Here is a 27069-nt window from a genome sequence, read left to right as displayed (position 1 = left end):
ACCTTGTGAAGCTGATTGGAGAATTTTTAAATTCTCAATACACCATAGAGAACCACCGGTAGAAGGCTATCTTTTCACCTACCAAATAATCAGACGGTCATATTTTCGGATGATGATCCAATTGATGTTGTTTTCAATAGACCAACCGTAAAGGAATCTACGTTTTTAAGCTGGTTTGAAGCTAATAAGACATTTCCTGAAGCAACATAATTGACTTATGCAGAATTCCCTCTAAAGTTTGTGTGGAAACAAAACTTAAAAAGATGGAAAAAAAGAAGAACATCTGCATTTTCTATTGGGAGAATATTCTTTGTCCCACCTGGCTCTGGCGAGCAATATTACCTTAGATTGTTGTTGAATGTCATTAAAGGTCTAAAGAGTTATGACGATTTAAAAAAATCAACGGGGTTGATCATGAGACTTTTAGAGATGCATGTTATGCGTTGGGTTTATTAGATGATGACAAGGAATACGTGGATGCTATAATGGAAGCAAGTAATTGGGGAACGGCATCATATCTTAGGCAACTATTTGCTATGCTACTTTTATCAAATTCAATGTCACGTCCAGCAATTGTTTGGCAAGCAACATGGCATTTACTATCAGAAGATATCCTTCATGAAGAAAGAAGAATATTGGATCACCCAGGTATTTTTTTTTAATGCTTACAATTTCGATTTATGATATGATACTTATGAAGGATGGCCAACTTGCGTAACTTTATTAATTAATTTTCTTTTTACTTACTTCATTCATATTAATCCGATTGTTCATTATCTTCTTTTTTTATTTTTCAACTTCATACAAAATTCACTCAACAACTTAATGTTTGTTAAACAATATTTTGTTATGTTGTCTTTTAAAATATTGTTCTGTTTAGATGATTGGAATAATATTGGTACTAAATAATGCACTTTTCAGACATAAATACTAATTCAAAATTAATGCATTGTATTTAATGGCCTAAACCTTCGGGAAAGCCTATAATCGTTCTTATGCATTCTCTGCTTTAATTGAAAATACTTCGATTAACTTTTTATTAATGTAAAAACTTATTTTTTTTTTTTATACATTACGAATAATAAATTGCATATTCACATTGTTAACAATTTTTAAAAATAAAATGGAGCACATTGTTTCGACTATATTATTACTTCAAATTCTATGTACGTTAAATGTACTTTAAATTAATGTAAACTACTATTGACCACTATAGTTTTTCGTTAATCTTATTATTTATTTCATGAGGCTAAATTAAACTGTGACGACCTGGCCCGTCGTCACGTGAGTTACCGCCCCGTTTTTCCCATATTATGTTTCTCTATGCTTCATTATCGGTATTTGAGGTAATCGAGTTGGATTGGTTTGGTCTTGGTAGGAGATGAGACATTTAGTCTCTTTAAGGAAAGCTTATTTTGGAAAAGTCAACCGGAAGTTGACTAGTTGGTTAGAGGGCTCGGATGTGATTTTCGGAGATTCGGTTAGCTTCGGGGGATGATTTGTGACTTAGGAGCGTGATCGGAATTGGTTTTGGAGGTCCGATGTAGAATTAGGCTTGAATTGGCGAAGTTAGTATTTTGGCAAATTCCGGTTGGTAGGTGAGATTTTGATCCGAGGGTCGGAATGGAATTCCGAGAGTTTCAGTAGCTCCGTTAGGTGATTTTGGATGTGTGTGCAAAATTTCAGGTCATTCGGAGATATTTTGGGTCGAGTTTTGATCGAATGCGTATTGCGGAAGTTTTGAAGAAACTTAGGCTTGAATTCGATGTAACTTAATGGTTTTAGCGTTGTTAGACGTGTTTTGAGGATTGGAACAAGTTTGAATAATGTTTTAAGATGTGTTGGTAACTTTGGTTGAGGTCCCGGGGGCCTCGGGGGTGATTTCGGGTGGCTAACGGAAGGAATTTGAAGTTGGAAAAATTGCAGGTTTTTGGTTGCAGCAGGTGTTTCCGCATCTGCGGAAAGGAGATCGCAGATGCGGTCTCGCAGAAGCGAGCTAGGCCTCGCAGAAGCGGAAATAGGAGCCCAGGTCAGGTTCCGCAGAAGCGGGACATTGGGTCGCTTAAGCGGTCCCGCAGATGCGAAGTTGGACCGTAGAAGCGGAAAGTCGCCTTAAGTGAAAGGTCCGCAGGAGCGGACGTTGACCGCATAAGCGGAAGGCGCAAAAGCGGGAATTAATCCGCAAAAGCGGAAATAACTGGCAGGTTAAGTGAAAACATCTTCCTCGCGAATTTTTGAAAGAGTAGCATTTTGGACTCCGAACCTTGAGAGCTTTGAGGCGATATTGAAGAGGGATTCGAGGGCTATTATCAGGTATGAACTCTTGGACTTAGAGCTTGATTTTATGGTGTATAAACATGAATTTGGACTGAATAATCAAGGAATCAAAGGTCAAAAATGATGGTTTAGGGCTTGAATTTAAGAGAGTTTAAAATAGGGATTTGAGGGGTCAAATGGACCCCGATTTTGATGATTTTGATATGTATAGACTCGTGGCGAGACGAGGAATCCGGAGATGTGAATTTCGTAATTTTTCGAGAAGTGGGCCCGGGGCTCGGGTTTTGCCAACTTCGTGATTTTTGATATTTTTCGAGTCTTTTCGATTGGGTTATGATCCATTAGCCTATTGTGATGTATTCCTTGTGGTTTTGATCAGATTCGACGCGCGAGGAGGTCGATTCAAGGGGAAAAGGCATAGCGAGCTAGACTTTGGCCGGCTAGAGGTGAGTAATGATTTTAAATGATGTTCTGAGGGTTTGAAAACCCCGGACTTGCACAACTTGGTGCTATGTTGAGATGAGATACGCGTTCCATGACGAGCGCGGGGTCATTTACTATTGGGGACTGTGACTTGGACCAGTCTGAATGATATTTTTACCGCGTATTAGCAATTACTTGTTGTTTTCACTATGATTTGGGCTTATTGCCATATTTGGGGCTTAGTGCCGACTGTTTGAACTCTTTATGAACTATCATCACTGTTTGAAATATTATTTGAACTCAGTCCATGTGATTTACACTGTTTTCTTGAACTCAGCCATATTTACTCAAACTTGGAGTTTAAAACTGATATTTGAACTATTGTTTGACCTGAGTATCATTGCTTTACTATTGCCCGAGGGGCTGTTGACTATTTCTGGACTGATTGAGGCCGAGGGCCTTATGTGAGGGCATGATGAGTGAGGTGAGGAGGCTTTCAGGCCTCGTATTGATACTGTTCAGGCTTTCAGCCCTTGTTGATGGCGCTTGGGCTGTAGGAGCCCCTCCGGAGTCTGCACACCCACAGTGAGCGCGGGTACCCATCTAGAGTGATTAAATATTGAACAGTGGTAACAATGACACTGTTATACGCGTTTGGTCAGGTAACAATGACTGATCAGTCAGGTAACAATGTCTGACCAGTGGTAACAATGGCACTGTAACATGCGTTTGGTCAGGTAACAATGGCTGACCGGTCAGGTAACAATGGCTGACTTACTGGTTGAGTATGATTGATTTTTAACTGTTTTCAAAGGATTTCCTTACTATATTTCACTGGTTTCTACTGTTTATCTGATGTTGCTGCTTGAGATAGCATTATTTGTGCCCTTGTGGGATTTTATGTTCTCATTCGTTATTTAATTTTTATTACTCACTGGGTCGGAGTACTCACATTACTTCCTGCACCATGTGTGCAGAGACAGGCACAGCTGAGTTCGTACCTGAGCGCTGATTTTCTTCCAGACCAGGCGGACTAGGAGAGACGAGATAGCTGTCGACGTCCACAACCCCGTTTTCTTCCTTATCTTCTGCATATTTTATTCATCTTCAGACTATATTTCCAGACTTGTAGTATTTTCACCAACTCTGTAATAGCTCGTCACTTGTGACACCCCGATCATCGGGCTGAGGTTGGGATGGTTTTTCCCCGTTATGTTACGTTTATTTCCGCACTTATGATTAATCAGTATCTATGATTTAAACCTGTTATGCTAAGAAATTGTCAAAAGCAGTGTCGATTGTTCTGTTGGCTGGCCTTGTCTTCACGAGAGGTGCCATCACGACCGGGTGGGTATTGGGTCGTGACATAAACTTTACAATCTAATTGTATTTAATTATTTTATATTTCCATGTTATTTCAGAAGCTGAGCTAACAGATGAAGAATTGAAAAGTCGTTGTTTGCAAAAGCTTGAAAGTTTTTTGAAAGGTTGTGGAAGAAGTTTTCAGGATTTTCCAACAATGCCAAGGCCTGTTTATAATACGGAAGAAGTTGACAACAGTAATAGATTAATACGGGATGAATTGCGTTATAATAAACGCGCTTTGGCAGAGGAACATCAAGAATTAGTAAAGAATTTGACAGATGAGCAAAGATCAGTTTATGAAAAAATAATAAGAGATGTGAATGAAGACAAAGGTGGATTTTTCTTTTTATATGGTTTTGGAGGAACGGGCAAGACTTTCATTTGGAGAACTCTATCTTCTGCCATAAGATCTAGAGGAGATATTGTGTTAACTATTGCATCTAGCGGGATTGCATCTTTGTTGTTACCAGGTGGTCGAACAACTCATTCAAGATTTGTGATTCCTCTGAATGTAACTGAAGATTCAACATGTAATATCAAGCAAGGTACTCCTTTAGCTAATTTAATTATTAAGGCAAAGCTGATTATTAGGGATGAGGTACCCATGATGCATAGATATTGTTTTGAAGCTCTTGATAAAACTTTAAGAGATATTCTTAGGTTTAAAGATCCATCCAATTTACACCTACCATTTGGAGGTAAAATAATTGTTCTTGGTGGTGACTTCAGACAAATATTACCTATCATTCCAAAAGGTAGTAGACAAGATATTGTTAATGCTTCTCTCAATTCTTCTTATTTGTGGCCTCACTGTCAACTCTTAAAGTTAACAAAGAATATGAGATTGCAAGGTAATGAAATAGGGAGACATGTAGATGAGTTGAGAGTTTTTTCAAATTGGATATTGGCAATTGGCGATGGTATAGTTGGTACTTCTGTTGAGGGCAATGAAAAAGTACAAATACCAGATGATCTTTTTAAAAGAATTTGTTGATCCAACATCTGCAATTGTAGAGAGTACATATCCAGATTTTAACAGCCGCTGCAATGATATAGGATACCTCCAGCAAAGAGCCATTCTTACTCCAACTCTTGATATGGTGGAATCAATCAACGAATATATGATTTCTCTTGATCAAAGTTCTGAGAAATCATATTTGAGTTCTGATACAATCTGCAGCTCTGACAATACTTATTCAGCACTGGAACATGTACACACTCCTGAATTCTTAAATACAATTAAATGTTCTGGAGTTCCAAATCATGCCCTTACTCTAAAGGTTGGTATTCCAGTAATGTTATTAAGAAATATTGATCGGTCAGCAGGAATATGTAATGGAACAAGGTTGATCATAACTAAACTTGGAAATCAAGTTATTGAAGCCAAGGTGTTACCGGGACAGATGGCCGGACAGAAAGTGTTTATTCCAAGAATGACATTGACTCCATCTGATGCTAGAATTCCATTTAAGTTCCAGCGAAGACAATTTTCAATCATTGTTTCTTTTGCCATGACAATCAACAAAAGTTAAGGACGTTCATTGTCTCACGTGGGTTTATTTTTGAAGAAGCCAGTTTTTACACATGGACAACTATATGTTGCTCTTTCTCGGGTGACAAGCAGAAAGGGATTAAAAATTTTGGTTTGTGATGACGATGGGCAAATAACTACTGAAGCTACAAATGTTGTATTTAAAGAAGTTTTTCGAAATTTAATCTGACACTCGAAAGATAATCAGTATCTTTTTTGAGGTTTAACTACTACTTTTGTTGCTGAGATTCATTAACCAAGGGCGATCCGCAACGCGGAGATTCTCTATGGGACGAGAAATAGGAGACCCCCTTTTTGGCCTTTCTGAAGTGTGGCCCACACACGGAGCACCAGAGACCAGCAGGACCCTTACAGCCAGTTTAGATACCACAGTGGAAGTGGGACGAGATAGCCATGGACTTTGTCTCTGGATTGCTGAAGACAAGGGCGTGAAGCGAGTACTTCTAGCTGCTTCGCCTGCTTCTTATTATGGCGGCTATGTTTTCGTGGCGAAAATGAACGAAAAGCGAGATGAAACGACGCAAAAAATTCAGACCCGTAAAGGAGAAGGGCCGGTGGGGGGCATTTGGGAAAGTCGGGCGGAGAGGCGAAAGAGAGATTTTCGAGCCTGCAAGCAGCAAGCAACAACGGCTTTTCAGCCGTTGCGCGCTAGCTTGTAGTTTAGGGGTATAGTAGGGGACAACAGTTGTTGATAAGACATTTGTAGCTTTGGATAGGTACGCTTTACTTTTTGTTGTTTTTTAATATATTTCTCTATTTCTCTATTCTATATAAAAATTAACATTTAAAAAAATATTGTAAATACAGATATGTCAGGATTATTTTCACATATTTTTGGAGTATTTTCACAGAATGGATGAAGGTAGATGGAGTCCTACAAGTAAAACACAATACAATCTTATAGACGCAGTTTCACGTTGTACCACACAGGTTAGAATAATATGATGAACTCATTACTCAATATTATTTTTAAGAATGTCATTTTGATGAACTGTGTTACCATGAAGTACAAATGTGACGTCTTACTTAATTTTTGTATTGCCTTTGACGCCTTACTGAATTTGTAAGTTTGGCTTTTGGTACATTAAAACCTTCGTATAGTAATACAGTCAAGGTGTTTCCTATGAAATAGTTATGGTTCATTATCGTTGGATGACATAATCTAAGTCCAAATTTGTGTTGCAGCTGCGTCACAATTTTGGTGACGCTTGGTCAAATCTAGCTGGTGCATATATGAGGAAAGGAAGGCTGAGTGAGGCAGCTCAAAGTTGATGTTAGGTACTAGCTTTAAATCCTCGTCTGGTATTCGAGTTTACCTATGTTTTTAGCTTCTTTTTAACAGCTCAGATGATTTACATCCTTCTATGTTTGTTTCTTAACTCACTTGTGTTCATTCTAGGTTGATGCACATAGCAATCTTGGGAATCAGATGAAAGCACAAGTGTTAGTGGAAGAGGTAAAATACTGAGACTTTCTTAGCCCTTTTATATACATACATACGGATCGATCCAAGCCTGAAATATCATATTCCATAAAATTGGTTTTACAGTATTCAAAGGTAACATATTTAACTTTCACATAGTTTAAAGTTCTTCTTTTCTGTAATATTTATGTTTCTATTTTTGAAAGTAGGATTAACAATTTTGTATAAATTATAGAAAAGTCAACATTTTTCCAGTATCATTAAAGTACTTGCTAAGATTTATATGAAATTTCTTTGATCCCCATAGCATCAACTGTATAAGAAGTTGCTCCAGTTATTCCAATTCTATTTAAAGAGTTCTTTAAGTGATATGGAACGAACTGTAGCAACTAAATATTTTTGTAATGAATAAAAAAATTATTTGCCCAGTATATTTGTCGGAAACAGTGCTAATATGCTCTTGATTGTATCCGTGTAGCATGGTGAGTTGTTTTCTGTTGTGCTCAACTAAAAGTCTCATGATTTTATCAAACCAGATACTAGAAAAGGATACTTGTACTCATTCAATGACTAAGTCAAGCAGGAAGTATCTGTCACAATTTGTATGCAAGGTTTATATGCAAGGTTTAGTACATGTATGACGAGAGGGATACAACCTACATGTATGGAGGCACTACGTATACAACCTACATTTGCCGTTGCATGGTCCAATCTTGCTAGCCTCTTCATGGATGCAGGTGATCTTAACAGGGAATTACAATACTACAAGGTATGGAATACCTTAAATGATTACGCATATTATTTTACATTGCAAGCATATTTGTATCTCACATGCATATTTGTATCTGAACTACTTATGTTAGAAAGTATCATTTACTCTCAAACAACGGAGAAGTGCTTTCATGGGGTCATGGAGGCCATGGTCAACTAGGTAATTCTTCTCTTCACAACCAGAAAGTTCCTATCCCGGTTGAGGCTTTGACCCACGAGAAAGTCATCTATATAGCTTCTGGAGGTTCATCGTCGGCAGCTATAACTGGTAAATATGTCACAATTATTCTGATCCAATTGTTACCACTTCCCATCCCTGCTTTAGAGACCTGTTGGTCAATCAGCGATGTTCATTTTTCTTGCATATTTAGCTTATTGTACAAAGGATGTAATGTTGTTGTCTAATGATTAATTTTATTGGTGACAGATGGTGGGAAGCTATACATGTGGGGCAATGCACAAGATTGTCAACTGGGGGTTCCCGGACTGCCAGAGAAATAATTATCTCCTATTGAAGTCAAGTTTCTCATGGAGGATGATGGACTTGGGAGCCATAACGTGCTTTCAGTAGCCATTGGTGCTTCTCATGCTATGTGCCTGGTCTCCAGGTCAGGTCACTGAAAAGTTGAAAAGATTCACTTTGGTTCAAGCAATTTTATAAGGACTCAATAGAGATAGAGCAGTTATCTACAACATTTTATTCCATAAAATACCAGTGAAATTTAGAGTTCACGCCTTCGCGGAAGCTGATTGTTCCAGGAACTTTATTTTACCTGTCAAGAGATCTCACAGTTGGTAGCTCGAAAACAGAATTTTGAACTTGACTTCTTAATAATATTTGGACAACGATCACAAAGGACGAGCATCTCATACTATTCCTTCATGCTCATGCATATAAATAGTAATCTCGCCTTGCTGTGTACTGTGCCATTATTGTCCATAGTAACTGTTATACCTAAGATTCATTTTCAGACCTGAAGTGTAAACTTTATTCGATTTGCTTGTGTTTCATATGCTGCTCCAAATATGATATTTCAAAATTCGAGCAGGAAGAAACGTTTGTTAATTTCGTGGTCCAAAGAAAGTAATGTTTGACAAACTGAGACTAGACAGATATTAGATACTAATATATGCTCACTCATTGTTGTTCTTTCTGAACACCAGTCCCATCGGAATCTTGTGTCATATTTATGCAAGAGGGACATATAAATTTACGATCGTTGTAAAATGGGTTTAGCTGTTTTACTGATGGTATTCTCATTTACTTTCTGCTTCTTCCTCATTACTGTAGGTAGAGAAGGTTCTGTGACACAAGCTTTGCTAAATCTTATTTTGGAGGATATGAAATCAGGGCCTGAATCGATGCGAGTTCCCGTTCCCTATTAAAATGGATAGCATATCTTCCTTTGCAATATGGTGGTTGGAAATTCAAGATTCAACAATCTCAACTCTTGATTAGGAGGAATCAGAAATTAAATCTGCAATCACTTCACCTTTGTGGTTGTGTGTTAGCTGATGCTGGAGTCGAGAACATAAAAGATCTTTCTTCCCTGATGTTTTTGAACCTGTTACAATCGAAAAGTGATATTTATTATATTTTCCTATTGTTATCTCACTTTCGCGTCCAAGCTTGGAGTTAAGGCAGCATTTATTTGCTCATAGTCAGCTATTGATGTCACTTCGTTCATCTCTACATCTATTGAAGTAGAGATGTAAGAAACCACAGTCATATACAATCTTGAGAGTGTTAGCTCCATCTTTGAATACAATTGGAATAGTTCAACAGTCGTGTAATAATACAGTAAAGATTTTAGTTTTCAGTTAGCTGAATTAACCATAATGAGAATGAAGCATACAAATTAGTACCAACATTACTGTTTACTTTCTATTCATTTTGCATTCTTGCATTTGTATTGCATATTTTCACAGGCCAGAGTACACTTATGAATGTCTTTATCACTTTAACTCTTGGAATATTTCATAATTTATCTCTCATTTCAAGAAAGCTACTACTGTCTTACCATACTTTCAATAGAATTCAAATGAGCAAATAATTAAGAGCAATATTATCATGCTAATATATTGTTTTTGCAATCCGCGCATCGCGCGGGTACGTATACTAGTTGTGGTAATCAAGAAGGACGCAATTTTATTTTTTTCAAAATTTGGCCTCATTACATATTTCAATGTGTCAAAGTAGCAATATGCAAATTTTAATTAAGGGTAATTTAGTCAATATATCTTTTTAAAAACTAAAAAGTTGTTTATTATGAATCGAAGGGAGAATAATTTACTTTAAATAACGAGTGTGATTTAATTCATATATTGGTTGCGCAATTTGGTTTAAAGTATTTATCATTTTAGTTATTTATCGGTTGCTTATTATTCTAATGATCTTCATAGTGACACGTAAATAGTGTAAGCTGTATTCAACATAAATATTGTAAAAGAAATCGGCACGATTGGAAGTTCATTTGAGAGGTGTGACACGCACTTCAAGGCAAGGAATTATATGACAAAATGAGGTCATCTATATCTATCTATATCTATACTATATTAAAAGCACGAAGGCCCTTAGCGAAATGTTATTCGTCTTTTTTACCCTTTAACATTAAATTTCACATTAGACAAAATAGTAATTTAATTATTTTGCTAATATTTAAGAATTCTAAATCAACTTAATTTTGTGCACTATTCCCTAATATTTAGGAGTTCCAAATCAACTAAAATTTTATATACTAAATATTCCTTGTTTGAACTTCTATGTGACGAGGCCTAACGTACTAAATTTTATGTACTAAATATTACTTGTATGCTATAAGCATGAAAAAAACTGAACAAAACATTTCCTTTTTTTTAGAAAAAGAAAATTTACGGCTTAGAATAGGTAGTGGATTGTTGTTGGCCAATGAAAGTATCATTTTTATGTCCTAATTTTAGTATAAAAGTATTCAAAGTACTTTCAATAATCTTTTCTCTCTATATTTATTTTTACCAAGGTAAAAAAAAAGAGCTCAAACAATTAATATTTTTTAATTACAATTAGTGCAAAAAAAGTTTAAGCAAATTTGTAATTATAGATAATATTTTAGAACATTATTTTATGTATGTTTCATTATGACTAAGCACGAAAACCTAATCAAAATTAACGGTATAACACTAGAGAAGTAAATGAATTTTAGTGGATATTATTTTCTAATTTCTCATGTTATTCAATAAGAATAAACGTTATACCTACTTTTGAAATTCTAATTACAATTAAATTCTAGCTTTCTAGATATTGTCTTTGTATAATCTTTGAAAAGTACACTGATCAATAATAAAAAAATTGCTAAAAAGATATTTACTAATATAAAAGATCTATCAACTCATAAATTTAAAAGTGCAATATTAGATTAATTTTTTAAAACTCTGAATGAGTTAATATATGAAGAACTTGAATGAATAAAAAACAATGTTAAAAATAAATAATTAAGTCTTTGAATTACTAATTATCGAAAGAATTCAATTTAATTATTTTTTTAATTCATCATATAAGTAAATTAGTTTTCAAATTAACAAAAATCTTAGGATACATAAATTTATATCCATAAAAAGAGTATTAGCGATGGAAAAAAATGAACAAAATTAGTTAAAATTAGAATTATGAATCAAATTAGTAAAAATACAAACTTAAAATAATAAGGATGAAAAAATGGAAGATAAAATATATTCTAAATAAGTTGTCATAAATTATTATTATTATTATTATTATTATTATTATTATTATTATTATTATTATTATTATTATTATTATTATTATTATTATTATTATTATTATTATTCCAAACATGACAACCTTTACAATTTCTATGTATTAAGTTAATAGTTATAAAATAGTAACTCAACATCAGTTATTTTTAGATTTTATATTGTCACTTATTAGTTTTTTTTATGAGCAATAAAACCAACCTCATCATTTCTAAAGACCAAAAGATTCAATTTTTCAAATTATTTTAGTTATCTTCGTTAATAAAAGTATTTTATGTTATTTGTTTGTTTTCAGTATTAGGCTATAGAAATGACATTAATTTTCGTAAGATATTCCCATATAAATCCATAGAAATCACAATAAGGTATATGAGGATTTCTATTGGCAAGATTCCTTCCTTTATTGAGCTAATAAAATGGGATCACCGGTCATCATTTTCAAGAACTTGTTTTTCTTTAATTTTAATTTCATAAGTCAAACTCTTAGTTAATAATATTTATATTAATTTTTTAAATTATATATTCAATGATATAGACACACGCGCAAAGCGCGTATCCTAAAACTAGTCTATTAATAAATACGTATCTAACTTACATTTTAATCACATGCTAGGGGTTTCAAACACAATTTCCAATTTACTATATTACCCTTCACCCCGTGGGCCCCACCACCTTAACGACCTAACCACTGCCGTTAATTTTTACCCGTTCTTTTTTTATTTTTACCCGTTAGCATCCTCTCTTTCACTCCTTCAAAATCATATATATAATCTTATTCTATTCTCCAACTGTTAACAATAATAGCAATTTATACCTAACAGAGCAAAAGTAAAATGAAAAGGACAGTAAAATTTCCCAAATTATTAAAGCAAAGGGGGGGAATATATTCCATTTTTAAAGTCAGAAGCAACAATGGGTCATAATGAGTTAACTGACCCACTTTCCACTCTTATTAACAGCTCCTCCTTTTTCTCCTTCTTCTGCATTATCTGTCAATGGAAGCTTTGATCTTCAAGATCAGGCTTCTTCTTCTTGCTTGGTTCCATTTCAGATCTCATTCAGGTAAGCCCAGCTGGCCCAAATTATGTAAAATTGCATTTCTTCAATTTTAACTTTGGTTGGTTTAGTCAATCATGTTGTGACAGGTCTTGAGTATAAGATTGTGTGTAATTGTGTGGTAGTTTCTTGAAAATTTGATTTATAATTACCCTGATGTTAAATTTTGAAGTGGGTTTTCAGTAAAGTTGTAATTTTATGAATTCATAGTGAGTGATCTTGACTTGTCATTTTCTGCTGAGTAGAGGTGTTTCAGCTGCAGTTTTGTTATGAACTTGAATTTGAAATTGATGTGAATTAAAGAAAATTGTAACTTTGTGAATTACAAAAGATTTTGACTTGTCTTTTTATGCTGACTGGAGAAGTGTGGATAGTGGCATTGTTAGTGGTTTTTATTTTTACTTTTTCTCTTATTCTGGCATTGGCAATTGGTGATAGAAAGAAGCTAAAAGGAAGGAGAAACAAGAACAAAAAGAAAAAAAACTAGGAGAGACCCAAAATATGATAGTGTAAGGCTTGGCTGTCATCTAGTAATTTGTGCTTGAATATAATTCCCTATATTACATGACCGAAAGTACGACTATAAAATTTTGTCCAATTATATGCTTACCTGTGATTTACCTTGTTCTCTTGTTGTTCCTTGTATTCAATATATGGAAGCATTGAGATGGAAACTACGACAATAGCAGACGTTGTGCTCTAGTGACTGAAAATAAAATTTGTAAAGCGGGGTTGTCGCTGACAGGCAACTTCGTTATAAGCTGTGGCTCGTTGATGGAATTCTGTCCTGTCTCCTAAACTATTTGTTTGACGCTACATTGTTATACAAACACTTCAACTAATCTAGCAAGTAGCTTCACTTTAGAACAAATTTTACTTGACCGTCTGAACTTTGAACTAAAACAGATCTGATGGTATCTACTGCTAGACATAAAGTTAGCCTTGAAAATCATGGGATTTTTTGTTTATAAAATTTTATCAATTTTCAGGTCCAATATCCTTGGTGAAACATTTTTCTTATAAAGATATAAAGAAAGCAACTGATGGTTTTAGGAGAGTTGTTTATATCTCTTCCAAAAGAGTTGCTTACAGAGCCAAATTTCGAAATGGCCATGCTGCGATAGTAAAAGAAGTCCGAGCTGCTGAAGATCAGGATGATACTGCCTTCTATAGGGAGGTACAGTTACTCGGTCGTTTACATCATCGGCATATTGCTGCACTTAGTGGGTTCTCTAGTGGCCCTAAGAGGTTAATTCCTAAGCTTTGGCTTGACGGAGATTTTTAATTGTGGAAGGGTCCTATGTCTTGTTGATTATTAAGCTAACTATGAGATAGAGTGGGTGAAGGGACTAGTTGATTGTTTCTTGATCATATTACCTATTAGAATATAATACTGTGCTATTGCACATTCTAAACCATATTATTAGTTCTTTTTCCTATCTGGCAAAAAGTAAAAGATATCCATCATATTTTCTGAACATCTAGGTCTACTGCTGGATGGTAGCCATCGTATTTCTCTCAAGAAATGCCTTATTACTTTCAAAGACTTAGCTGTAATTTGGGAGCACCCATATTTGGAAAAATTTGTTCTTTATTACTGTGTTTATTCCTGAATTGCATGACATTCTGCCCCTTGATATGCACGGCATCTCAATTTTTTTCTGAAGCTCTTTGTAGTTTCTGCTAAGTTCTGTTTTCCCTGGTCTCCAATAAGTTGAAATATTTAAGCCTGAAGCCTTTATTTGCTGTGATAGTGCTTCATTTTAAACAGTTTTTTTACTAACCTGTATGAATGTTTTTTATAAGTAACCCCCAGATAGAACTTTTCAATGCTTTGCATTGTAATGTTCCAAATGGAACACGTTCCCATATTTACTTTTCTAGTTTGTTGAATTGTACTAACCACCATACAGTTAGAGACGAGAAACTTTAATATTTTCTTATACATCTGCAACATGCTCCTCACGTGCAAACCTGCTTTTCTTTATTACTCCAAGAACATGAAAGTATTCGTTGATGGTTCTGATGAGAGTCTGATCTAGGATTTCTGCCTCTCTGCCTGATCTGACAATATCATGCTGAATTGTTTGTGTAGACCGTCTTGTTAGAGAAAGTACAGTGCTATTTCCAAAGTAAATGAAAGTATCTCGTTGATGGTTCTTATGGGAGTCTGACCTAGGATTTCTGCCTTTCTGCCTGATCTGATAATATCATGCGATCGTATAATACAGATATTGCATATAATTTAGCCACATCCTTTCACATAATACAACTAAAATAAATATCATCAGAGAGCTTTATTGCTGAATTGCAGTGGATTTTCTTTACTTCCTACAGTTTCTGAGTGCAGAGTTTCCTTTTTTCTTTCTTTTCATTTGTTGCCTTTTTCGGTTTTCTTTTCTTTTATTCTTTTGGCTTTTTACCCACTCTTTGATAGCAGGTCTTGTCTACTTTCAGGTTTCTAGTCTTTGAAGATATGGAAAAAGGAAGTCTGAAGGAACACCTCTCTGGTAAGTTTTTAAGGAAGTCTTCAATTTTTTTTTTCTTTTCTTTTTTCTTCTGCCATTTCGTGTTGAGTTTCATGGATGCGCCTCTGACTAAATGTGGTCCTTGCAGATCCTCTGAAGACTCCATTGAACTGGAGAATACGGTTGCAGATCGCCGTTGGCATTGCTGCTGCTGTGGTATGTTCCTGAAGCTGCATATCTTGTACTTATGCTGAATATTTCCATATTATGCTTTTTACGATTTTGAATTACCATATTGAAGATGTAGTTATTTGCTAAAATCTGCTCACACGATGAGCAGATTCACAAAGCTTTGCACTGCTCTAATGGCAGAAGCTTCTAGAGCACAGAGATGAAGAAGAAGCAAGCATTGCAAAATGATTCTCTATCTCTTCTGAGGATACAGGGGAGTATTTATACAAGCCTAACTACACTAACCATTAACTTATGAGCTGGATATGAGCTGGCATTAACCACTAAGTGCTCTAACTAACTATAACTAACTAGAGTTCACAAGACTCCCACTCAAGCTGGAGGGTGCAATATATTCAGCACACCAAGCTTGCTAAGAAGATGAACATGTGAGGCTTGAGAGACGCTTTTGGTGAGTAATAAGCTGGTTGATCCTTGGAATGGACATAGACAGACTTGACCACCCCTGTCTTGATCTTATCACGAATGAAATGGCAATCGATCTCAATGTGTTTTGTTCTTTCATGAAAAATAGGATTAGCAGCCAATTGTATAGCAGATTTGCTGTCACATTGCGCTGGAACAGGAAGCTTAATAGGAACTCCCAACTCTTGGAAGAGGCCTAACAACCATGTGACTTCAGCTACAGCAGAAGCCATGCTTCGATATTCAGCTTCAGCTGAACTTCTAGACACTGTTTGCTGCTTCTTTGACTTCCATAAAATAAGGGATTCACCAAATTTTATCACGTAACCTGTTACTGATCTCCTAGTATTGGGGCAAGAAGCCCAATCAGAATCACACCAACATTGCAACTCTGATGTAGGATTAGATCTCAACCAAATACCTTGGCCTGGAGCATTCTTCAAATACCTAACCACTCTAAGAGCAGCCCCCCAATGAGACTTCTTGGGGTGTTGCATGAACTGGCTCAATGTGTGAATAGCATAGCTAATATCAGGTCTTGTTGTGGTCACATACATCAAACGACCTATCAATCTTTAATAAGCACTGGCATCATCTAAAAGTGAGTCACCTGTAGAACTTGTTGCCTGATCATAGGCAATTGTGGTTAACTTGACACTGGTTTCTAAAGGTGTGATTGCTGGTTTAGCACCACTGAGTCCCATCTCAGAAATGAGTTCTAAAACATATTTCCTTTGATTCAAAACTACCCCAGATGCTGACCTTAAAATCTCAATACTCAAAAAATACTTAAGCTCACCTAAGTCCTTTAGCTTGAACTGTTGGTGAAGTATCTCCTTTGCCTCAGTAATTAGTTGATCATTGCTGCCTGTGATGAGTAAAATCATCCACGTACACTAAGATGATCACCATGCCTTCTGGTTTCCTCAATGTGAATAAGGAATAATTATGGTTGCTTTGTATGGAGCCTGCTACTGCCAGTGCATCAGACAACTTGATGTTCCACTGTCTTGATGCCTACAAGGACTTAAGTAATTTGCGGACCTTCTGCTCCCCTGCCTCCTAAAGCCTTCAGGCATATCCATGTAAACTTCTTCATAAAGATCACCTTGTAAAAAGGCTTTGTAGACATCCATCTGGTATAAATTCCATCCTTTTGAAACAGCCAAGGCTATGACTAACCTCACTGTACCATCTTCACTACAGGAGAGAAAGTTTCATGGTAATCCAGACCCTCTTGTTGGCTATATCCTTTTGCAACTAGTCTAGCCTTGAATCTTTCAATGTCTCCATTTGCTTGGTATTTGATCTTGTATACCCCATTTGGATCCCACAGTATGTTTTCCTGATGGCAAATCTACAACTTCTCAAGTTTTGTTATCCTCTAAAGCCTTGATTTCTTGCTTCATTGCTTCAATCCACCTAGCATCTTTTGTAGCCTGCTTGAAGGATTTGGGCTCAACTAATGTAGAAAACTTTGTCAAATAGCTTTGGTACTTTGGTGTGACTTTGTCATAGGATATGTAGTTAGTGATGGGATATTTACTGGTTCCCTTTTGTGTTGTGACATAATCTCTCAACCAAATAGGTTGTATAGAGGTCCTGGAAGATTTCCTAAGTGCAGTATAAGATGCCATGCTTTGATTAGGTGCATGATGTTCATCTTCCTGTATGACTGGAGTGATGCCTTCAGATGATGAGTTATCTTGCAACTCATTGTCTTCCTCTGCATTGTCAGTTGTGTGTTCAACTGAGCCTTGATCCACATCTGGATCTTGGCCTAAACTTTGAGAATTGTTTGTAACTTCTGCAGATGGCATTCCAGCATCAAGTATGCCAGAATCTAGATGATCAACACGAGGACTGTGACTGATAGGAGACTCCTGTTTTTTTTTTGCAAAAGGAAACACAGATTCCTTGAATACCACATCTCTACTTACAAATATTCGATTGGTAGCAAGTTCTAACAAAATGTAACCTTTCTGTCTTTCTGTCTTTCTGAATATCCCATCAAGACTGATGCCTTAGCTCTTGCAGCAAATTTATCTTCTTTGGGAACAGCTGAAGCGAAACACAAGCACCCTGTCACTCTCAGATGAGTTAAGGATAGAGGCCTTGTGTATAGCATCTCATAAGGACTCTTTCCTCTAATAGCTGATGAGGGTAACATGTTGTATACTGCAGTAGTTACACAGAGTCCCCAATATCTAATTGGCATTTTTGATTGAAATCTCAGTGCCCTTGCTACATCTAAGATGTGCGTGTGTTTTCTCTCCACAACTCCATTTTGTTGTGGAGTGTGAACACAGCTGCTTTGATGCAAAATTCCAAAATCTTGTAACAGATCATTGCAGTGTGAGTTAAAGAACTTTGTGCCGTTGTCTGATCTTAAGACTTTCACCATCACTCCAAACTGGTTTTTTATCATTAGCAAGAAGTTTTTGATTGCAACAATTGTTTCAGATTTGAGTTGTAGTAAATGAATCCAAGTGAACCTACTAAAGTCATCCACAACAATAAGGAAATAATACTTCTTGTCATAGGTAGGTGTTTTATAAGGACCCCATAAATCCATGTGAACAAGATCAAAAGGGGATAGTGCCCTAGAAGTACTAGTAGGAAACAATAATCTAGTTTGTTTAGCTAAGGGACATATCGGACAATTATTCAGAAGATCATTATTTACAATGCTTCCTAACCAGTTCATACTCTTCATAGCAGAAGCTGAAGGATGGCCAAGCCTTTGATGCCACAACTTGCAGTCCTCACTTGCTGCAACTGATGTTGCTACATTACAGCTTCTACTGTTATTATTAATGCTACCTTTGACAATGTATAGACCACCTGTCTCCTTACCAATCCCCTTCACTCTGCCACGGTAAAGATCCTGGAAGAGGACAAAGTCAAGGAAAAAATTCACTGAACACCTCAGTTCTCTTGTGAGTTTGGAGACTAATAAGAGATTAAACTTGAAGTCTGGTACGTATAAAACACCTTTTATAACCTCAATACCAAACAGAGATGCATGGTCTGTATGAGAAATAGGGATCTTATCAGTAGGTAAGTGTACTGTGTCCTTAGATTCTTTCTTAGTATTATCATTTGTTAATAAATCCATAGATGCAGCTATATGATGTGTGGCACCTGAGTCCACAATCCATTCATTATTAATGTCTTTGGTCATGAAACAAGCTGTAATACCTGCCATATTGCTTTGACTTTCCATGTTGTTTTGAGTTTCAGCTGGTTCCTTGTTCAGCAATGCTAGAATCTGCTTGTACTGTTCCTCAGTGAAGAATGGTCCTTTTCCAGCAAAAACATCCAGCAAGTCACAGCTAGAACAGCATTGAGCACCTACATTGCTGGAAACATTGTTAACAACATTAAATTGTGGAGTTCCTCGACCAAATTGTCCATTTGCACCACTATTTCCACAACCAAACTGTCCAACATTGAGCTGACTCTGTCTAGTATTGGGCTGATTGAACCTCTTTTTCCCTTTAAAGTCTTCAGGATATCCAATGAGCTTATAGCAGTTTTCCTTGCTATGACCTTTGTAACCACAGTGTTCACATTGCACAAAGGTTTTCTGTCCCTTATAGCTTTGATTACGACCTACCTGCATAGCTACTAGCTCATTCTTATCAATTACTGCACCCATACCAGGACACTATCTAGATTCATCCTCAATCACCATTGCATAAGCTTGATTGATGGAAGGCACATTCGACTTCATAAGGATCTGTCTTCTAGCTTGATCATAAGAACCGTTTAATCCACTAAGGAATTGCAGCAATCTCTGCTGCTCTAAATGATCAACATAATCCCTTGAATTGGCCTTAGGTACCATAGCATCATACTCAATCCATAAATCCTTCAATTTTGTGAAGTAACATGAAACAGAATCTGTAGCTTGTGAGAGAGTGGCAATGGCTCGATGCAGCTGAAAAATTCTCATGCGATTCACCTTATCGAATCTCTCCCTCAAGTCTTCCCACACGAGATGAGCATTTGAAGCATATGCGATTCCACATAAGAGCTCTGTGGATACTTTGTTCATGGGCCTGAGAGTACAATGGCGTTACAGGCCTCCCATTGCTCTTGTAGCTCAGTAGTACATGATTCCTTGGTACAAGTTCCATTCACGAACCCTAGCTTTCTCTTCCCAAGTAGTGCGATCTTAATCGTCCTACTCCATAACCCGTAATTTTCAGATCCTGTAAGCTTCACAGTAATTAGAACTACGCCTGGAGTATCTGTTGGACCTAGATACAATGGATGTGTGTATGGAATTGCTGGTTCTGCCATAACTGATTCTCACACTTTAGCAATCTCCAGAGGAATTGAAATTGATGTCGAAGGATCGATCAATGACTGAGAATCTAATTAGCTTGCACCTGCTCTGATACCATGCTAAAATCTGCTCTCACGAGGAGCAGATTCAAAAAGCTCTGCACTGCTCTAATGGCAGAAGCTTTTAGAGCACAGAAATGAAGAAGAAGCAAGCATTGCAAAATGATTCTCTATCTCTTCTCTGAGGATACAGGGGAGTATTTATACGAGCCTAACTACACTAACCATTAACTTATGAGTTGGATATGAGCTGGCATTAACCACTAACTGCTCTAACTAACTATAACTAACTAGAGTTCACAAGATTATTGCTAGGCTAACTCGAACAGCCAAACACTTTGACACTGCCCCCAAAAGTATTAAATATAGACTCTGAGCCCTCTGCTAGCATCATTCCATTTAGTCAGGTAATTATTCTCTTGTTAAACCTAGCAATCTGACCAGAACTGATATTCGTGATGGTAGACGGTTCTTTTGATAGAGCACTAAACTCATTCTGAGCAACCAGTATGGAGAACGATGCTAGCATTATATATATTTCCTGGCCTATTTGGTTTCAGATTCACCTTTTGTTGAAGTAGTGACAAACAGTCCTCCCTTCTGTTACCACTAGAAATATTCTGTCATTTAAAAAGCTTTTCTCGTGGTGCGGGTGGTAGGAGAAAGTGAATACGGAGCAGAGGAGGCCAGGAGGCCTAAGCTGCGAGTCATGACGTACGTAGGCTGCAAATTTTGTGCCTCCTAGTATGTGATGCCAGCGGCATTAAATTCCGAGTAGTCTTTTGACACAAAATACTATTCATGACATTTGAAATTAGCATGCTCAAGATTTTCCAGGTTGTGACCTAACCTCTTATGGATTTTGGAACGGGGGGGACGGGAAAGCTAATTTTCCATGCTTCCAATAAACTGAACTTCTGTGTTCCAAAGTTGTTTCCTGGAAAATTGAACTTTCAAGTAAGCTGAATATATATATTAAAAATATGCATAAGATGGTACCTCTTCTAAAAAAATTGATCTTTGGAGAACAATTTGCAGTACAGACATATTAATTAGTTATAGAAGACATAAGTTCCTGTAGTCGTTTAGTCTTGCACTGATGGGGAGAAAAACTTCCCAGTTATTCAGTCATAAAAAATAAAATTTTCTGTAGTCTTGTAGTATACGTGGTCAGGCGCACGTCACGAGTTCATATCCTATTGCGGACAAAAGCCTAATATTTAAATATAGAAAGGTAGATGGCCACTTCGTTATCCCCCGAGTAGCAAACTGTGCGCCAGCTAACCCTTAGGGATTTCTCAGTTATAAAAGAAGAGAATCTTGAACCTAACACTCATATGTCCTTGCAGTTGACAAGATTGTTTAGTTTACATTCCAGGATACATTGTAGATCTAAAATGAGTGTAGTCATTCAGCTCCATTCAGGAGGTGTGGAGCATACACCAATATAGAGTGTACCGTATATTATATAATGATCGTGCAAGAACTGCATGTTTCTGTTACAACCTAGAAGAGATGGCAGGAGTCAAACTTGTGATCATATCCTAGCTCAGAGTAATACAACGTAATATATGCCATAGATTGGACATAAATCTATTTATGTTTCTCTTGTGAGATATGATTATTATACTGCTTCATCTGCCAAAGTGTTAAAATCGCTGATGGTTGGTTCCATCCTGATGTAGGAATATCTCCATTTCTTTTGTGATCCACCTATGTACCACGTTTCAATCAGTTCAAGTACCATCATGCTGGACGAGAACTTTACAGCTAAAGTAAGAGTTGCAAACTTAAGCCTATATATAGTAGAATTGCTTCATCGTCATATTTGATGTCCACTTCAGACCTGCATCATCTTTTGTTAAACTAGTCAACAGTCGTCAAATCAATGACAGTATGTATGATTCCTTGTTACAGCTCTGTGATGTTAGCCTTCTTTGTTCAATTGAGAACAACATTCAACCGCCAAAATCTAAATGCTCCAAAGGTATGATGTCTTCTGGTATCACCTCAGAGCATACAAGCTGTAGCCTCTCTTCAGTTCTTGCATTGCTTATCTTGCAGAATGTAGAGATGAGATTTGCAAACATACAATCTACCAGCTTGGTTTGTTGATTCTTGAGTTAGTCACGGGTCAATCCTCGGAGGACGGAGGTGTTGACTTAGTTCAGTGGGTCCAAGATTCTCGTCTCCGGAGAAGGTCCATTCACCAGATGATAGATCCAGATCTAGGGGACAGCTATGATTTTAGAGAGCTCAAAGGTCTTTTGGCAGTTGCAAAGATGTGTGTCCAATCCATTCACAAGCCAACAATAAAGACCCCTCAAATTTTGTGGTTTCTACAAAAGAAACTGGGCATTAGCCAAGGAGTTCCTGCCTCCAGTAGCTGAAAAACCTGGACGAATTCCCTCATTTTTATTTGAGCAATTTGTTAAAATTAGCATTATACATCATTGCTTCTGTAAGTACACACAAAAGATTTTTCTGTAATTAGTCTTGGGGATTATCTAGAATTCATTAGTCCCGTAAGCACTCTTTAGCACCTTCAGTTGCATGTAAGCCTATATTTTCAGTTTGTAGAAGCAGAAACAAGACACATTGTGCACACCTTGTGCAAAATCAGATGTGAGTTTATTTCTTTTTCCCTTTTCTTTTGCCTGCAAAGTATAGATTGAATTCCATCTAACTGAATAACTAGCTAAACTGTCCAAGATTCAAAGTTAAATATTATCCATGAATAAATTAATGTTTCTCAAGGCATTCAACGACCCTCTGGCAAAACAAGTTAAGATTTCTAATTGAAGTTAAGACACTATGCAAATGAGAACAACACAATAGATTAGAAAACGTCCAATAGGAAGAAGAAAATATAATACATTTCTATTTCAATAAAGCGACTAGCAGAATACATTGCTTTTCCAAAACCCAAAAAAAACAAAAAAAATAAACCAAGCAAGCCCCAAAGTTCAAGCTGGTTATCTTATCTGGCTATTTCACAAAAAACTCTTTATAGAAATATGTTACTGCTGTGCACATTGTACTCTCTGTCCTCCACCACCATGTATCTCATCATCCTCATCATATGCCTCTTGTTGAGCTGCTTGTTTCCTTCTCATTTCCTCCTCAATATTCACATCATGTAATGAAGTCTCCTCACACTCGTCCAATTCCATGTCTGTGTACTGTGATTGAGGTCTTGGTGGTAAGATTGCCTCTAAAGCCTTCACCTGCTCGGGGTTCAATGAATCTGGAAATTCAACAACGAAATGAATGTACAATTTGCCCCTCATAAATGGCCTCTGGTACATTGGCATTCCCTCATCATTGATTGCCTTGAATTGATCTGAAGTAATTGGAACCAGGAAGGAAAAAACAAAGTTAATAAGAATATTTCAAACAAGCAAAAGGCAGATTCAAGATTTTAACTTAATGGCTTCATTACTAGTTTTTCACATGTATATCCATGTTCCATGTCGAAAATACTAGGTAAAAGTCAAGGTGATACTAACCAGGTTTAACAACTTCTCCAGGATTTGATTTTATCAGGAGTTGTCTTCCATCCAAGTGTGTTAATATGAACTGAAAGCCACACAAAGCCTCAGTTAGACTCAATGTGTGATCTACAAACAGATCATCACCCTTTCTCTTGAACCTCGGGTGGTCTTTCTGTTGGAGCACAAAAACTATATCTCCAGTAACAGTATCAGGCTGCAACAACATATAACCAAGTCAGCAACTACCTTAGGCTTCAGTTAAGATTGACATACACAAATACGAGAGAGAAAATCGATCATCTTACCGCTTCATCAGCCTCTCCAGGGAATGTAATTTTCTGTCCATTTTGCATGCCTTTTTCAACATGAACTTCAAGGACTTTCTTCTCCTGAACCACTTTTTCACCTTTGCATTGAGGGCACCGATCCTTATCGTCAATAGTTTCTCCAGTACCCTTGCATTCATTACAAGGGTGCTGCATTTGCTGGATCATTGAGGGACCAAGTTGTCTAATTGAAACTTTCATACCGCTACCTTTACAACCAGAACACTTTGTTGAAGCACCAGACTTGGATCCTTTCCTGCAGTCACAGAAGCAAACCAATGTAATCTAAGTAATAGTTTGTATACTCAAATTTGTTATAAGATTTACCCCCCCTCATTTCTCATGACACTTCTTTCTATCTTTTTTTAGTCTATTCCAAAACAAACGATACTTTGGATATTTGAGGACTCTTTACCCTTAAACATCATATTTAACCCTTAACAACATCCTTTTATAGTCACGAGTGCCACAACATATTTACAACTATAAATTCCAATAGTACATTTTACCCTTAATGGCATGCTATTATAGTTATGAAATGTTATGACGCGTGATACATACCAAAAAACTTTCTTCTATTCCAAAACAAACGATACTTTTGGATATGTGAGGACTCTTTACCCTTAAACTTCATATTTAACCCTTAACAACATCCTTTTATAGTCATGAGTGCCACAAAATGTTTACAACTATAAATTCCAATAGTACATTTTACCCTTAATGGCATGCTATTATAGTTATGAAATGTTTTGACGCGTGATACATACCAAAAAACTTTCTTTTGTTGTAAAGACAATGCGCACCAAACACTTGCCATATAAAATAAAAGTGAGAGTAACAAACAACAAATACTCACCCACTGCACTTGGAGCAAATTACATTGCGCGAAAGGGAGAGTTTCTTGGTTATCCCACTGTAAAGGTCCTCGAGAGAGACCTTCAATGGATGCACTACATCCTCACCCCTTCTCTGTCTTCTTCCTCTGCTGCTACCACCACCTGCTCAACAATAACACTTGTATTATTCAAGTTTCCAAGACACGAAAGATGCAGAAACTAAATTCAGCAAGAAAATTTGATTAACATAACTAACAAGCATCAAATAGGTTTCATGAGATCTAACCTCCAAAAGGATTTCCACCAAAGAAGGATTCAAAGATGTCAAATGGATCATGCGTTCCACCGCCGCCACCCATTCCTTCTTTCAGTGCATCTTCTCCATACTGATCATATATCTCACGCTTCTGTGAGTCACTCAACACCTCATAAGCTTGAGCAAGCTCCTTAAACTGCAGGAAAGAACAACTTTCAATTAGATCGTACTCACACTGTCACATGCCATCAACAGCCATAGTGACACTAGCAAAGGAAGACTTACATCAAGAATCAGATGGAAACACTAGCTTTATAGGCAACGGAAAAAAAAAAAAAAGAGTCAAAAATCTTCAGCTTCTTAGTAGCCTATCAGCATAGAAAACCAACAACATGGGAAAAGGCAAGGCTAAATTACCATCCTAAACCCTTTTGACTTGATTTTCCTCCCAAACCCTTTTGACTTAAGAGGTTCATAATTCTAGATCAGAATCTCGAGGTAAACTTGTACATAGACAACATGAACACACAATTAAATACTCACTCCATTTCAATTATGTGAACCTATTTTTTTTATAGTCCGTGCCAAAAACAATAACCCTTTACCATCTTTGAAAACATTTACCTTTATACCATAATTTATAACCACACAAATATATATGTCTTGTTCTATGCCACAAGTTCAAAAGTTTCTATTTTTCTTAAACTACGTGCCCAGTCGAATGAATTCACGTTTTGCAAATCATTTTGTTCTTAAAAATGATTTTTAAGAGCTTCAGAGATACCCCTACAAATACCACCAAGCAAGAACCCACCTTTTGAGCTTCAACTAAGCCAGGCCAACCCCATACCAATTCTACCCCCCAAACAAAAATAACGAAGACATTAAACTTTGTTCTTGTTTTGATTAATAGAAGTATAGAACCATTATGATCCTTCCAACTTATGCCAGAATAAATTTCAATTTCTTCCCATAGCCTTGACCGACAGTGTTACCCATGGTGGGAGGTAAAGGTAGTGAACCAGCGAAGGTGCAACCTAACCCAGAAACCATATCACAGAAAAACGAAAAGAAATTCTCTACACCATCAAGAATGCATCGACTCTAAGAATGACTCTCAGCTCACAACACTCACACAACCAAAAATTCCAACTCTACCCATCCTAATTCCTAGCTTTACACAAACATAACAGCATAACAACAACAAAAAGCTCCATCAACACAAAAATATGGATGAAACAACAATATAACAGATGAAGATGGTTCACAAAAAGGGATACCTTTTCAGGGTCACCACCCTTATCAGGGTGATTCTTCATAGCAGCTTTTCTATAAGCTTTCTTGATTTCATCATCTGATGCATTCTTTGACACACCCAATATTTCATAGTACCTCGTATTATCGCTCTTCTTTGGTCCTCTCCCAAACATCTTCCTTTACTTCTTTGTAGCAAAAAAAACCAATTAGTTACTCCAAGAATATTTCAAAAGGGGTATATATAGAATTTTTGCACGGTTCAGATTAAACCTTAATAATGGTCGGAATGGGAAACTAGCCGTAGGATGTTGTGAATATGGAGAAGCCTCTAGAATTCTCTAGTCGCTACTTCCCTATTAATTTCCAATGATGATTTTCGTTTTTGGCAGTGAGAGGGTATTTGCGTGTGCGTGGGGTGGAACTTGAATCGTTGGATTTGAGAATTGACCGGTGGAGATTAGGGTTCTAGATTGTTCCGTATTGGGAGACCAGCTTCCTAGTGCATTCTTGAAAAAAATTAGAGGACGGGAAACAAATTGTACGTAATTATTAATTATTGTAAGAACGCGCCTGTACAGTTAAGAAATTACACTGAAGCCCACTATATTTTGACTCTCTCGCAAATTGGCAGTCCTATCACCTATGCGGCGCCCTTCCATAAAACAACTGTTTTAGGTGCCCATTTTTCATTATACCTAATATGAAATGGGGAGCCCATTTTTTATTATACCTAATATGCTATGTATAAGTTTAAAGAAAATGTTCTATGAAGTTAAAAAGTTTGATTTTTTTCTTTAACAAATAT

At 36.6% G+C, this 27069-nt stretch overlaps 3 protein-coding genes across 4 annotated transcripts; 2 read left to right on the top strand and 1 right to left on the bottom strand.

The window, feature by feature from the left end:
* Positions 1 to 485: 485 nt before the first annotated feature.
* Positions 486 to 5597, top strand: LOC109215028 (ATP-dependent DNA helicase pif1-like). The gene is made up of 3 exons (XM_019379032.1): positions 486 to 648; positions 4122 to 4994; positions 5080 to 5597. The coding sequence occupies exons 1-3, from the start codon at positions 486 to 488 to the stop codon at positions 5595 to 5597; spliced, it is 1554 nt and encodes a 517-aa protein (XP_019234577.1).
* Positions 5598 to 12440: 6843 nt separating this feature from the next.
* On the top strand, positions 12441 to 22742 carry LOC109215030 (probable receptor-like protein kinase At1g49730). 2 transcript variants are annotated; one of them, XM_019379035.1, is made up of 7 exons: positions 12441 to 12623; positions 13607 to 13794; positions 15058 to 15127; positions 15234 to 15301; positions 21781 to 21870; positions 22013 to 22082; positions 22160 to 22742. In XM_019379035.1, the coding sequence occupies exons 1-7, from the start codon at positions 12557 to 12559 to the stop codon at positions 22483 to 22485; spliced, it is 879 nt and encodes a 292-aa protein (XP_019234580.1). In that variant the 5' UTR covers positions 12441 to 12556; the 3' UTR covers positions 22486 to 22742. The 2 variants fall into 2 exon arrangements, with proteins under 2 accessions (XP_019234580.1, XP_019234579.1); XM_019379034.1 differs by having other exon boundaries at positions 12442 to 12623; positions 13607 to 13865; positions 15075 to 15127.
* Positions 22743 to 22914: 172 nt separating this feature from the next.
* On the bottom strand, positions 22915 to 26622 carry LOC109215029 (dnaJ protein homolog). The gene is made up of 6 exons (XM_019379033.1): positions 26288 to 26622; positions 25038 to 25203; positions 24772 to 24913; positions 23895 to 24171; positions 23605 to 23803; positions 22915 to 23438 (listed from the first exon to the last, which is right to left on the bottom strand). Exons 1-6 carry the CDS (start codon positions 26435 to 26437, stop codon positions 23116 to 23118), a joined length of 1257 nt encoding a protein of 418 aa, XP_019234578.1. The 5' UTR covers positions 26438 to 26622; the 3' UTR covers positions 22915 to 23115.
* Positions 26623 to 27069: the final 447 nt, after the last annotated feature.

This window comes from Nicotiana attenuata, unplaced genomic scaffold (genome assembly GCF_001879085.1).
Source record: "Nicotiana attenuata strain UT unplaced genomic scaffold, NIATTr2, whole genome shotgun sequence".
Taxonomy (NCBI): Eukaryota; Viridiplantae; Streptophyta; class Magnoliopsida; order Solanales; family Solanaceae; genus Nicotiana; species Nicotiana attenuata.
This window is presented reverse-complemented; position numbering and strand designations above follow the sequence as displayed.